General features: G+C 43.1%; 1 protein-coding gene across 6 annotated transcripts in view; it reads left to right on the forward strand.

Moving 5' to 3' along the window:
- The window catches only part of SYNE2 (spectrin repeat containing nuclear envelope protein 2), a 351025-nt gene that overhangs the window by 227563 nt on the left and 111263 nt on the right, over positions 1–12199 (forward strand). For all 6 annotated transcript variants that reach the window (XM_083167027.1, XM_083167022.1, XM_083167024.1 and 3 more), the window contains 7 exons: positions 585–686; positions 1972–2091; positions 3197–3397; positions 7757–7924; positions 9596–9727; positions 10988–11184; positions 11589–11721. In XM_083167027.1, coding sequence (XP_083023153.1) covers positions 585–686; positions 1972–2091; positions 3197–3397; positions 7757–7924; positions 9596–9727; positions 10988–11184; positions 11589–11721 — 1053 coding nt within the window. The remainder of the gene's footprint in view (positions 1–584; positions 687–1971; positions 2092–3196; positions 3398–7756; positions 7925–9595; positions 9728–10987; positions 11185–11588; positions 11722–12199) is intronic.

Raw genomic sequence — 12199 nt, forward strand, 5'->3', positions numbered from 1 at the left:
GGGCCCCTAACATTTCTACTACTAACACATTATATAAATGTATCTAGGTCTTACCTTCAAATAGAGCCCATAGTAACATATAGTCAGTTGATATATGCAGCAGCAGAAATGTACCAAGGGTTCTGTTAGCACCATTTTCTATTTCACTGCTTTATGCACCTTATACCCCTTTCACACCGCACCTCGTACCAGGGTTACTGCTGGGTTGCTGACGTGTCAGCCCGGGTCGATGTGCGGTGTGAAAGCACCAAAGTTTATAACCTGGGTCGGCCAACCCGGCAATTCGACCAGGGTTTTAAGAAGGGGTAAACCTGTCGGAAATATCGGCGGAGATTAAATACCCCCCTAAGTGTTAGAAAATTAAAATAGTAAATCATATTTTTAATGCATATGTGTGTTTTTAGGTGTACAACCACATGAATACCTGTGAATTCACCACTGTTCGAATGGTGATTTATATATGCTCTGATTGTATAGATATATTATTAGCGCTTGAATGACTGGGGAAAATGCACTATTGGCTGGGGAGCCAGGTTTTTCTTCCAGGTCTCCATGTAAAACGTTTTTTTTATTTTTAACTGCAGAATGACATCCGGCAGTTATACGATGTCCTACTGAAAAAGAAAACAGATCTTATACAACTCTTGGGCAAGAGAACCGTGTGCGAAGCAATTGAACTTCTTCAGGTGATAACAATTTATCTATGTTTATTAAACAGACATTTTATATATTGTGGGATTGTAATTTGGGCTGAATGCAGGTAATACTCTTCTACAGCTGGTCAGGGAATTACAGAAAGGACAATAGGGTGTGTTTGGTGCAGCCTAGGTACATGTTTTGGTGACATGTCTTTTTATGTTCTCCTCCTGCCTGTGTAAGTAATATGAGGTATGTTCTCATGTTATCATGCAACTAAAAACAATTTCATTCCCCAGACTATTCTTTGCTTGCCCTGCAACAGTTTTAACATAGCCAAATACCAAAACTGTAGCAGGGCATGCTGGGATGCGTAGTTCAACAACAGCTGGAGGGCCAAAGGTTCCCCATCCCTGGCTTAAGCAGACATGAAGAACAAGCCTTTGATGCCATCACCTCCCCCATTGCCCGCTTGCAGCAGAATAGAAACTTTGGAAACAATACCCGTTGGCTGCTTTGTGTTCTGTTCCTCTCAAGCTCACTGGTGAAATAGTCCTGGCGTTACTACCATGCCTATTAAGCAGATAAAGTGGTGATCCTGGTGTTCACAGACCTATCGGTGTGCCTCTTTACATTGTTGACTCCAGTCCATTGGTGACAGTCATTAGGCTGCAAGGCAGGGAGTGGCTTCCTACAGGAAGCAAGCTCTTTGCCTATAGCAGCTCGGACTGGCAGTCCTGGAGGGAAGAAAACACCTCCCCAATGGGACTGCCTTATTGCGGTTGATTGGCAAGTCGGACTGCCAGTTCAGTCGCAAGCCTGCAGCCCGTAGGTAAAAACGGACACTGTTTATTACTAGGTACTAGCCCGCCAAAGTGACAGAACAACATGACTAATATCTGCATGTGAGCGGAGTAACACATGCGGCCACATGTAATCGCTTCTGAGTTCGGTGACCATGCGCAATGGTGGCCTACCTCAACCATTTTTTTTAAAGCAGCCATCATTTACAAGGCATTGTTTTGCATTGCAAATGGCTGCCCCTTTAAAAAAACCTCCCAGTGCAGCCGGTATCCCACATGGCCACCGAACTTGGAGGCTGTTACATTTAGCCTAAATTGCTCAGTTGGGCGCCATCTAGTGGCCACAATAGAGGTGAATAGCAGTGGTAGCCTTTTATTATACTGTATATTACTGATCCACTCCTCCATTCTGCAGCCTCTGGTGAGTGAATGCCCACATAGAAAGTTTATGACCATGTGAAAAAGTGTACATATACCTTATTGTAAGATAGACAATGTCACTGAATTAATGTATGTGTGCTTGTTACCTCAGGAAGCTGCTGTGTACGAGACGGAACTGCAGAACTTTGAAAGCCAAGTATCAGCTCTGAAAGAGAGAGGAGATAAGCTGTCAATCCCCATAGGTTCCAATCAGGAAATCCACAAACTGGAGGTGAGGATACAAAATGCTCGACAGGGATGCTTTGTATTACTGAGAATCCCAGTGAGGTCCTGAGAATGAGTTACCTGCAACCCATTTCTCTGTGACGATGAAGACCCCGAGTATGGATTTCACCAAATCCCACACTTTTGTAATAATTCGCAATCCTGACATTTTGTCTCTTTGCTGCTAACCGGTGGACATCTTTACTCCTCTACATAAGTATAATTGAACAATGTTTGTGTGTGTTTATGGGTGTTCCACGATAACTCTCAAACACTTTATCTAATTGCACATTACATTATCTTAAGGCACAATCTAAGTTTGAAGATGGGTTAAATCGGATGAGCCCTTAAGGGTGCATTTTATAAGGGTCCATGTTATTTCTGTTGCGTTCATGCATTGTGAGATGTCGTATGAAAGCCTATGACTTTCTGAATTCAACCAGGGCTGCTGAAAGCGCCACTGAGCCCTGGCAAAAAGAGGAGTTGACAATTGGAGGACGTGGCCACACCCCTGTGTAAAAAAAGTAAAAAAAAAATAAAAATAAGAATTTCCAGGGGTGCGGGCCGTGTGCCGGAGCACAGGCTGCTGCAGCTGCCTCTCTCGATCGCTCAACACATGGCACTGAACAGCATGTGCTGAGCGGGGGATAGAGGCTCTACTCTACTCCCACTGCCCGGTTTCTGCAGCAGGGGAGGGTGACGCAGAACACAGGCCCATGTCAAAAAGTACCAGCCCCCCCCCCCCTCTCGACAGCACTGAATACAACACAACAAACAGACTCCCTTAAGTGGACACTTAACCCCTTGAGTAGTGAGTTTTTCTGGGGCAGGACAAACCTACCAGGGCAGGTTTGTCCTGCCCCATAAATACTCACCACAGAAAAGGCTCCTGCTCCCCTGGGGCTGCTGCTGATGGCTTTGGCTGTTTGCTGCCTTTGTGGGGGCTTGGGAGCTCTCGGGTGTTCAGCCGTTCATCTTCGCCTAAGCTTCCGCCTTTCCGTCAGACGGTCCTTAAGTCTAGTAACCAGTAGTCCTTGGTGTTGAAGTATTTCCCATCTATGCTTTTCTGCATAATTCTCCTAATGAAACAGTAATAATATGTATCATTTTAGGATGTCCTGGATGAGACGTGGCAAATTCTTCGAGCAAAACAAATGGAGTGTTATAGTGCAGCTGTTACTGAGTCACAGATGGATACACTGCTACGTGGGGTATCGGAGATGTTGTCTCTGGGGAAAGAAAAGCTTGCAAGAAGTAAAGGATACCGCTGCCAGAGCAAAGAGACCCTAATCTTCCATATACGGGACCACAGGGTATGTCTAACTAACTGCAGTGATGTGCTGTAATTGGCAAATGTAATATCACTATAACATTCCTTTATGTTCCGTAATGTCTTTGGTTGCCCTCTAGGGGCAGTTGCCTTTTTATTACCTGAGCTTTGTAATTAAATGGAATAAACATAGGGGGGAGATGTATCAATCCTTGGAAAGAAGTGGGAGTTGCCCAAAGTAACCAATTCTTGTAACTGTATTTCATAGACCGTGCTACATAAATGATAGACCGGAGCTGATTGGGCAACTCCTATATGATCTCTACCCAAGGCTTGAAGCATCTCCCCCACGGTCACTGTAATTGACCTGCCAGCTGTCTGAATTGCCTTTTGGTGCTTGATAGGTTTAGAATTATTTGGCATAAACATCATTATTTTCAATGGTGTTAAAATCTCTGAGCTGGGCAGAGTCCAACGTATTCACGTTATCAAACTTTCCGTGTACCAGTCCAGAGTTGCCCTGGGCACATGACCGGGGGCATTGTCAAATATTCATCTTTTCCATAGAGCTTCCACAATGTACAGCTTTATCCAGTACATCGCTATACTTCCCAGAGTTCATGTTACCATGTATTACAACTAGTGGGCCCATGCCAAACCAGCAGAAACAGCCCCACATCATAACGCCACTCCCTCCATGCTTTACTTTAGGAACTATAATCTCCGGCATCGCCAAACCCAAGCACCTCCATCTGATCTAAAATTGAAGTCGTGATTCGTTACTCCATAACACTAGCCATCATTTTTCCAGTAACCAGTTTTTGCGTCCCCTACACCACTGTATGGCCTGGGCTGCATTCCTCTTCGTGATTAGAGGTTTATGAGGACATTGAAGTGCATGGGTCTCACCATGAAGTGTTCCTGTCAAAACCAACACATTAGTGGCCATTTTGGAACTTGTGTGCAATGGATCCTTGTTTTCCCACAGCTCCCTGATTAGCACTCTCCAGTCCCTGGGTTGCAGATTTAGGGGTGAGGTGCTTTCCTGCAATTAATGTTTTTCTACCATGCATTAATGACAAATGACACAGTGGGTTTAGCAATGATTTTCACTCTCCTATCTCTGACGAGCAGCCTGATCCTTGTTCAGTCTCTGTTAGCTCCTTCTCGGCAAGCCATTTCATTAGCAAATGACCTAATCAGTGCCCCTCTACCTGTTTTATACCTTAACGAACACATGTCTGCTGCAGGAGTTGGGATGCCAATCCCAGGGGAATTTTTCAATTAAAAGGATTCGAGATTGAAAAATGCCTAATCCTGGGATTGCGTTTATCAATATAATGACTAATTTTAAACACACCCCCCTCTCCCTCTGTCCCACACCCCAAACCAGCATCACTTACAGTAGCTGAGCAGTGGTGGTCGGGAGACCCAGCGGCGGCGGTATGGAGGTGTAGTACAGTAGGTGTGCGCGGAGTGGTAGGTGTGCTGTGCAGCGCAACCTCTGACCTCAGCCACAGAGCAGCGCGCCTGGGATCAGGAGAAGCCGGGCAGTGCCTGAGCTGGTCTCTCAGCACTGCCTAGCATTAAATTTACGGATGTCAAGGGAAATACCGGAATCCCATGATTGGAATCTCCACACCATTATCTTTGCAGCAGTACCGATAGCTCGCCATCAGAGCATTCATCGCCCTCCCCTTCACCCAGCGTTTCCACCTCGCTGGTTCCATTCAGTGAGGTGGAAACGGCGAGTGTGGTCAACAAAATGGCGGGGCTCACCACAAAATGCGGCAGACTATGCTTTTCCTGTGCATATCAACACCAGTAATAATTTGTTTTGATTTTAATAAACCTAAGCAGGAACCTGCTGATAGAGGCTAGTTATTAATTAGCTAATCTTCGTATACATAGCTTCGACTGTAAAGTTAGAAGCAAATATAGGAGCAACGGTACATGTGTACTTTCATGGCGCCGTGCGTCTGAGTCCCCTCGCTATGCTCGCCACGCTATTTAAAATCAACTCCATGCCCATGGATAGTGGAGGTATGGACTATCCATGTTGGCATGGAGTTAAGTTACTTTATTTAACATAGTTTGTGGCGAGCGTAGAACCCGGAAGTAGCATGCTGGCGCCGTGAAACTACACAAGTACCGGAGCAACTTGCACCTTGGTGAAACCATGGGGCAGATTTAACCCTTTGAGTGCCAAAGTTGCTGTGAGGGATCCTCCAAAATATCAGATAACAGTGCCAGCGCCGCTCACAGCAACCGCTCATTTTTTGGGTGCAATACTTAACTAAACCTCAGTTAATTGACCGCTGTATTTGAATTTATACTAAAAGAAGAGTCGCTGCGAGCGGCGCTGGCGTTTTTAGTGGATATTTTGAGGATCGCTCACAGCGACGTTGGCACTCAAAGCATTAACATTTGCAGAGCTTTTTATAGTTGGCAATGGCGTGACATAATTTCATTTGAATTTTCACTGAAAAGGCAAAACTGCCCCAGTATTTGGTCCCTACAGGCAGAAGTAGAGAGTAGCAAAAAAAAAATAATAAAAAAAACCGCCCCCCTAGATTGCAGCATGGTTTATTCCAGGAGTAAATACAGTAGCTCCCATTTTGATCTTCTCGTATCTCTGACACAGACCCGCAGTGTACAGCACCGATATTAAAGCACCACTAGTTTTGTATTAATGCGCTTTATAATTAGCAATCCCACCTAAGCAGACTCATGATTTACTGTACAGTGCAAATTTTATTAAAATAATCTTTTTACCATGCCACCACAAATAATAGGGGCATGGTGCCACTTAAACCCATCTAAACCCAGTCACATAAGTCATGCCCCTGGCAGGCTGTGTTTTCTCACACTACAGACTACAGTACTGTTACTACTGACATTATCCTCTCCAGAGAATAATCTCCAACCACTGCTCACTGTTGGGATTAGACAGTGTGACCTGAATTCCGTCAAGCACAAAATGCTCTCTGGGGTGGTGTATTCCCTGCACCCAGCTGCATTCCTGCTCGGATATCTGTGTGCCGTCACAGTGACCCTGGAAACCCTTTAATATAATACTTTAATGGGAAGCGGTGAACGATTATCCACAGAGCAGTTTACTCTATTTCTTATGTAAAGAGATGTACTGCGGCAGGGAGGCAGTGCCTGTAATATCCATGGGGTTTTCGTGTTGCAAAATGCATACCTGCCAACATGAGGAACACAGTGCTCTGCTTCTGGACTTCCCTCTTAATTCATGATTACCATCACCTGTTTTAAACAGGTTCATTGATAAGAAAGGTGTTTCAGCACAGGTGATGTCCCTTCTGGAGAGGGTCATGTTGGGAGGTCTGCAAAATGGTTCAACATATTGCAAGTGAAATCTAAGTGCAATAATTCCATTTTGGTTCGAAACAATCTGACTGGAAACCTGATGATCAGACAGTGTTCCTGGCACACATCGTGCTGGAGATAACAGGATATTGCATGTCAAAGCAAATTCCCATTATTAGCAATACACATGTACGCATCTCAGTCACATAAAATGGGCAATGTTTACCGAAGGAATGTTCACATAAGGGACTGATCAGGGCTTAAACTGGTCCTGGAAAGGTGGGGAACTAATTTCCCTCTGCCACCCTTATTACCCCCTCTCTCCCCCCCCCCCTCCCCCCATTAGGCAGGGATTACTGTGCAGGACCAAGGTGGAGGTTATGTTCCACCTCACCATTACAGGTGGTGGAACTCCACTCCACCACGTTCCACCCCGTTCCCCCTGACTTTAACAGTTTGGTTTAAATGTTTAAATTAATTGTCATTTTTTTATTCAAAAATGGTCTACATTTAATGTTGAATGATGTTAATGTTCTTATTGTAAAGTGGCTCACCATTGGATATGCTACCAGCGCTAGGGCTGTTGAGCCTGACGAGACGTGGGACTTGAAAAGGTTCATGCCAATGTTGAGGACAATTTGAGTGTTGTCCATGTCGACAAATCAGATTTTAGTTATTATTTTGGAGGGTGTACTAGATAAATGATAACTAGGATGTAATTGTATGTGAAACACCTCCACTTGTCCTCTTTAGAAAGTTTTATAAACTTCCTAAGTTTTAGAAACCTGTTAGGGGCAGACTGGCCATCTGCCTGTTCTGGCAAATGCCTGAAAGGACAATGGCTTAATGCTCTTGGCGCATCCAGTGAAGAATACCGCGCCCCTTTCCCATGCATGCAAAGAAGGTAGGTCTATAGCCCCAGTCCATCCCTGAAACTTGGGAACTGAATCATTAACAATATCCCAGATGGGATGTTATAAGTTAAGGAAGCCTAAACATTTTTGACTGTTGACCCAGATGGGAGCGGGGAACAATAAACGATTTCTCTCCTCCTCTTTTTCTAATACAGAAGTTTTTCAGTATCCTGGATAGTCACATTCTCTTGCTACAAACTCTCACTATGAAGAGTCCCGGTGCTGATCTTGGCAAGGACAATATACAGACAGCGGTGCGGGATGCTGATTTGCTGCGGGAACAGGCAGAAGCCCATTGTATTGATATGATGGGCGTATTGAAGGTACAAGAAGCGAAACAAATGACTGGCCTGCTTGCATGAATGTAATTGGGGCAGAGTTCATCTATTTTGTTCTTTCCATAATCTAATGAATCCAGCCTACTTTGTAAATAGACCAGCCCTTTTTTTTATCAATCTCTCCACCCAATATATGACTATACTGGCTTTTGGCTATTGTAAAACAAAATAAATTGCCCAATAGTGGTATGGCGCCTAAGATTAAAATATAAATGTCCAAATACAATCTATGTGATCCACATCCAATGAAGTAAGGAGGAGAAATCTTCCAATATTTTGTTTATTAGTCTTCAAGGGTTTATCAAGAGTAACACAGCACGTAGAAAAAGTGCCAACGCATTTCGTCTCACAGAGACTTCATCAGGGGAATACAACAATCTTTATGGTTATGATATGTGAATAAAGTTGAACCATATTTGGGTATTTTGACATCTACTGATTCTTATACGGGGGGTGATGATTCCTTTGCCCCTATTAATTTAATTTGTCTATTTCTTGCAATATATTAGAAATTAAAAATTGAAAAGCAGTTTGCTGCCTAAAGTGTTAGTTGATCAGGTATTTGTTAGCCTCCTCTATTAAGGGCTTAATATCTGAACCTATGCTGTAGATAAAAGTATGTCCATCCAGTAGTAAGGATAAAAAAGGTCTCCAACGATGCTTCTGGTTCCTCCAGAGAAGGCCAGCAGAAACTGAAAGAGCAGATTCTACAGCATAGGTTCAGATATTAAGCCCTTAATAGAGGAGGCTAACAGAAATACCTGATCAACTAATACTTTAGGCAGCAAACTGCTTTTTAATTTCTAATATATTGCACGAAATGGACAAATTAAATGAATAAGGGCAAAGGAATAATCACCCACCGTATAAAAATCCGCAGATGTCAAAATACCCAAATAGGGTTCAACTTTATTCACATATCATAACCATAACGATTGTTGTATTCCCCTGAGGAAGTCTCTGTGAGACGAAACGCGTTGGGCCTTTTCAACATGCTGTTTTACTTTTGATAATCCTTTGAAGATTAATAAACAAAATATTTGAAGATTTCTCCTCCTTACTTCATTGGATGTGGATCACATAGATTGTATTTGGACATTTATATTTTAATCTTAGGCACCATACCACTATTTGGTAAAATATTGTGTTTGGTTTGTTCCCTATCCCTCAGGGAATATAGTGGTGAGGCTGCCGAATACTAATAGAAATCAAATTTGTTAAATTGTTAACAATGCGATTTGGAATATTGGGGCTACATATATATTGTAATGTTATTATCTACAAAGTGTTTAAAACTTCACAAAAGGCCCATACACACTGGGCTCAGTTTACTTGTTTTAGCGGCTTTCAGCTTAAAAGCCGCTTAGTGTGTATGGGGCAGTGATGGGCAGTGATGTGCGCTCCTGCATCATCGCTGGCCCGGCCGCTCATTTGCTTGTATTACTAGCAGATGAGCGAGGGAGTGCACGGCCTTCCATAGCAGTGGAAAGCTGTCCACCCCATGGAAAAGCACTAAAACTTGGAAAAACCGCTCAGTGTGTCTGCACTGAGCGTTTTTTCATCCAAGCGATTTCCCCATAATCGTTATCCATACACGCTGGGCATAAAACGCCCTGAGTGTATGGACCTTAAGGTCATTTATTTTTATACCAACAGGATTGGAATGAGCTGGACTCCCAATACGATTTTCTCAGCAAGAAGTTTGAAGCCCTTAAATCTATGGTTCCTGCTAATAGTTTGGTGGAAGAATCGGAAGACAGGGTTATTGAACGCCTTAATCAGTATAAGGTAACTTCAGACCGTGTGACTTATGCCAGTCGTATTCGTATGACTATTACAATATAGAACTGTAGGGGAATGTAAGACTCCATTCAGAAAATGTGTCACCTGATTGCCCTTATTACTGCAGGGAACTATAACGTGCGCTACAGCCATACAGAATATACATCAATGACCTTTTCTCTTATTTTACTTCCTGTGTAAAGCATAACATTGTATTCTGCAGGAAATCCTTTACGTATTGATCTCTGCATTGTGCACATTGACTGCTATGATATAAGCAGTACGGAAGTGACATCACTCTGCATTGAAATGCCAGTATTCTGCTTAGATAGGCAAGCCCTGTATGCAAGTGGTGGATTGCTAATGTCACCAGGGTCCTTTCACTGAACATTCATTGAATTCACTTATCGTTAATCGTAAGAGCCTGTTGCTTCTGTCCCATGGGTTTCCTTTTTTTTTTTTTTTACAAATGTTATGCATGCACCTCGCATGGGCTAAACCGCACGTATCCGGTCATTGGTGCCCGAATCCGGTCATTGGTGCACATACCCAGCCATGCGTGCATAGACTAGATCACAGCTTCTCAAAGTCGGTCCTGTGGACCCCACACAGTGCTTGTTTTGAAGGGTTTCCTCACAGAACCAAGTGAAATAATTGGCTCCACCTGTGGATCTTTTAAAATGTGTCAGTCAGTAATTAGTGCACCTGTTGGGTGACCTGGAAAACATGTGGGGGTCCTGAGGACCGAGTTTGAGAACAAGAGAGTAGATGAATAAATCAATCACAGGGCTGTATGAATTGTCCAGTAATATAGAACTCGCAGACCCATCATTGTTATCACTTCTATTCCTGATTTGATTCACTGACTTTAAATATCAGATCAAGCTCCTGTTACACAGTCTTCCCATGTCCGTAAGATGGGAGCCTCACGTCAGTAGTTATTTCTGCTGGATGACTGAGCTGATTCCAGTATCTGGCCTTCACTGTGGAGGCTTGTCCCCATCCCATCTTTTCCCATCATGACAACTGTCCTTGTCCCATACAGCTGTCTCCCCACTAACCTAATCATATAAGTGGACGGGTCATGCCTCGTGTCCTGTAAATGCTCTGTACTGCTGTGAACATTCTAATGAGCCCATATGCTGCAGCTTATAGTATTCCTGTTCACATTAAAAATTGTGGGCCCCCATAAATGCTGGAGATAGCCCTCCTCAATCACATTGACCTTAAAATATAATACATTGTTACTTGCCTTTACCGTTCCAGCAAATTAAAGAACTCATTGATGAGAATGAATCCGCGCTGTGCCAGATGATTGTGGCCGGCAAAAGACTGCAAATTGCAGCGAACTGCCCAGAACTAGACGCCCGTATTAACATGATAGATCAACAGTGTTCCCAGTTAACCAAGAATGTCAACCATGAACTACACAGATTGGAGTCTCTCGTCAGCCATTTGGCCAGGTAAGGGAAACTCAATCACTCGGGAAGCCATGTGACTTGCTGGTTGCAGACGGTTCACAAAGAGTCCCAGAAACTCAAACTCAGCTTTTTAGGTCTTTGGAAAATTCTTATTCAATTAAAATAGTTATTCTGGAGCAGATTCTTGGAAATGTTTTCAACTTTTTGAATTTAGCAAAATGTAATCTCTGTTTATATTTTAAGAAGTTTGGCTAATAAAAAGGAAAGAATTTATGATCTGAGGTCAGCCTGAAAAGCTGCCGCTGTAATCTGTTTTCTGGTTTTTCGATTTTCGCAGAAAAGCTGCGTGTTAGTCATCCGACATTGACTGCGCTTCAAAACCATCATTTTGTACTTACTTATTTCTCGAGAACATTTGTGCTAATTTGTGATGTTTGTTATCGCAGTTATAACAAGGATTCAGCTGCGTTATCAGAATGGCTGGAATCTGCCCACCAGAAGCTGGAACGATACAGGATGCAGTCTCTGGAGGCCTCTCAGGACCTGGAAACCATCAAAAGGAACCTTACCACGTTCTTTGTAAGAAGCAGATACTTCATGTTTAACTTAGACTGAAAAGTAACATTTTAGGGGCCCCATACATCTGCAAGTCCTTACCACAATTCCTTCTGTTCGATGATCGGCAATCTATCAGTTAATTGGAGAAATTCTACATTTTAAAATTTCCAGATTTTGCCAACATTCTTGGGGAATTGACCAAATTAATTGCAGATGGATGTGATCTTTAGACTTATGCTGTGTACACACGGTGAGATTTGACATTAGATTTTTGACTATATAGTCAAAATCGCATGCAGATCACACAGGTCTTTTACCTTGCGATCCCGATGCTCGCTCCCGTGGCAGCACAAATCAAAACCGAGATAGACAGAGCAGCAATGACTATATAGTGCAAATCTAATGCTGATTGTATGAATTGTACACTCAAATCTTAAGTTGAATAGCAAGGGAATCTCACCGTGTGTACACACCATAATATTGAACTAGTGATTTTATA

This window comes from Crinia signifera, chromosome 12 (assembly GCF_055691185.1).
Source record: "Crinia signifera chromosome 12, ASM5569118v1, whole genome shotgun sequence".
Classification (NCBI taxonomy): Eukaryota; Metazoa; Chordata; class Amphibia; order Anura; family Myobatrachidae; genus Crinia; species Crinia signifera.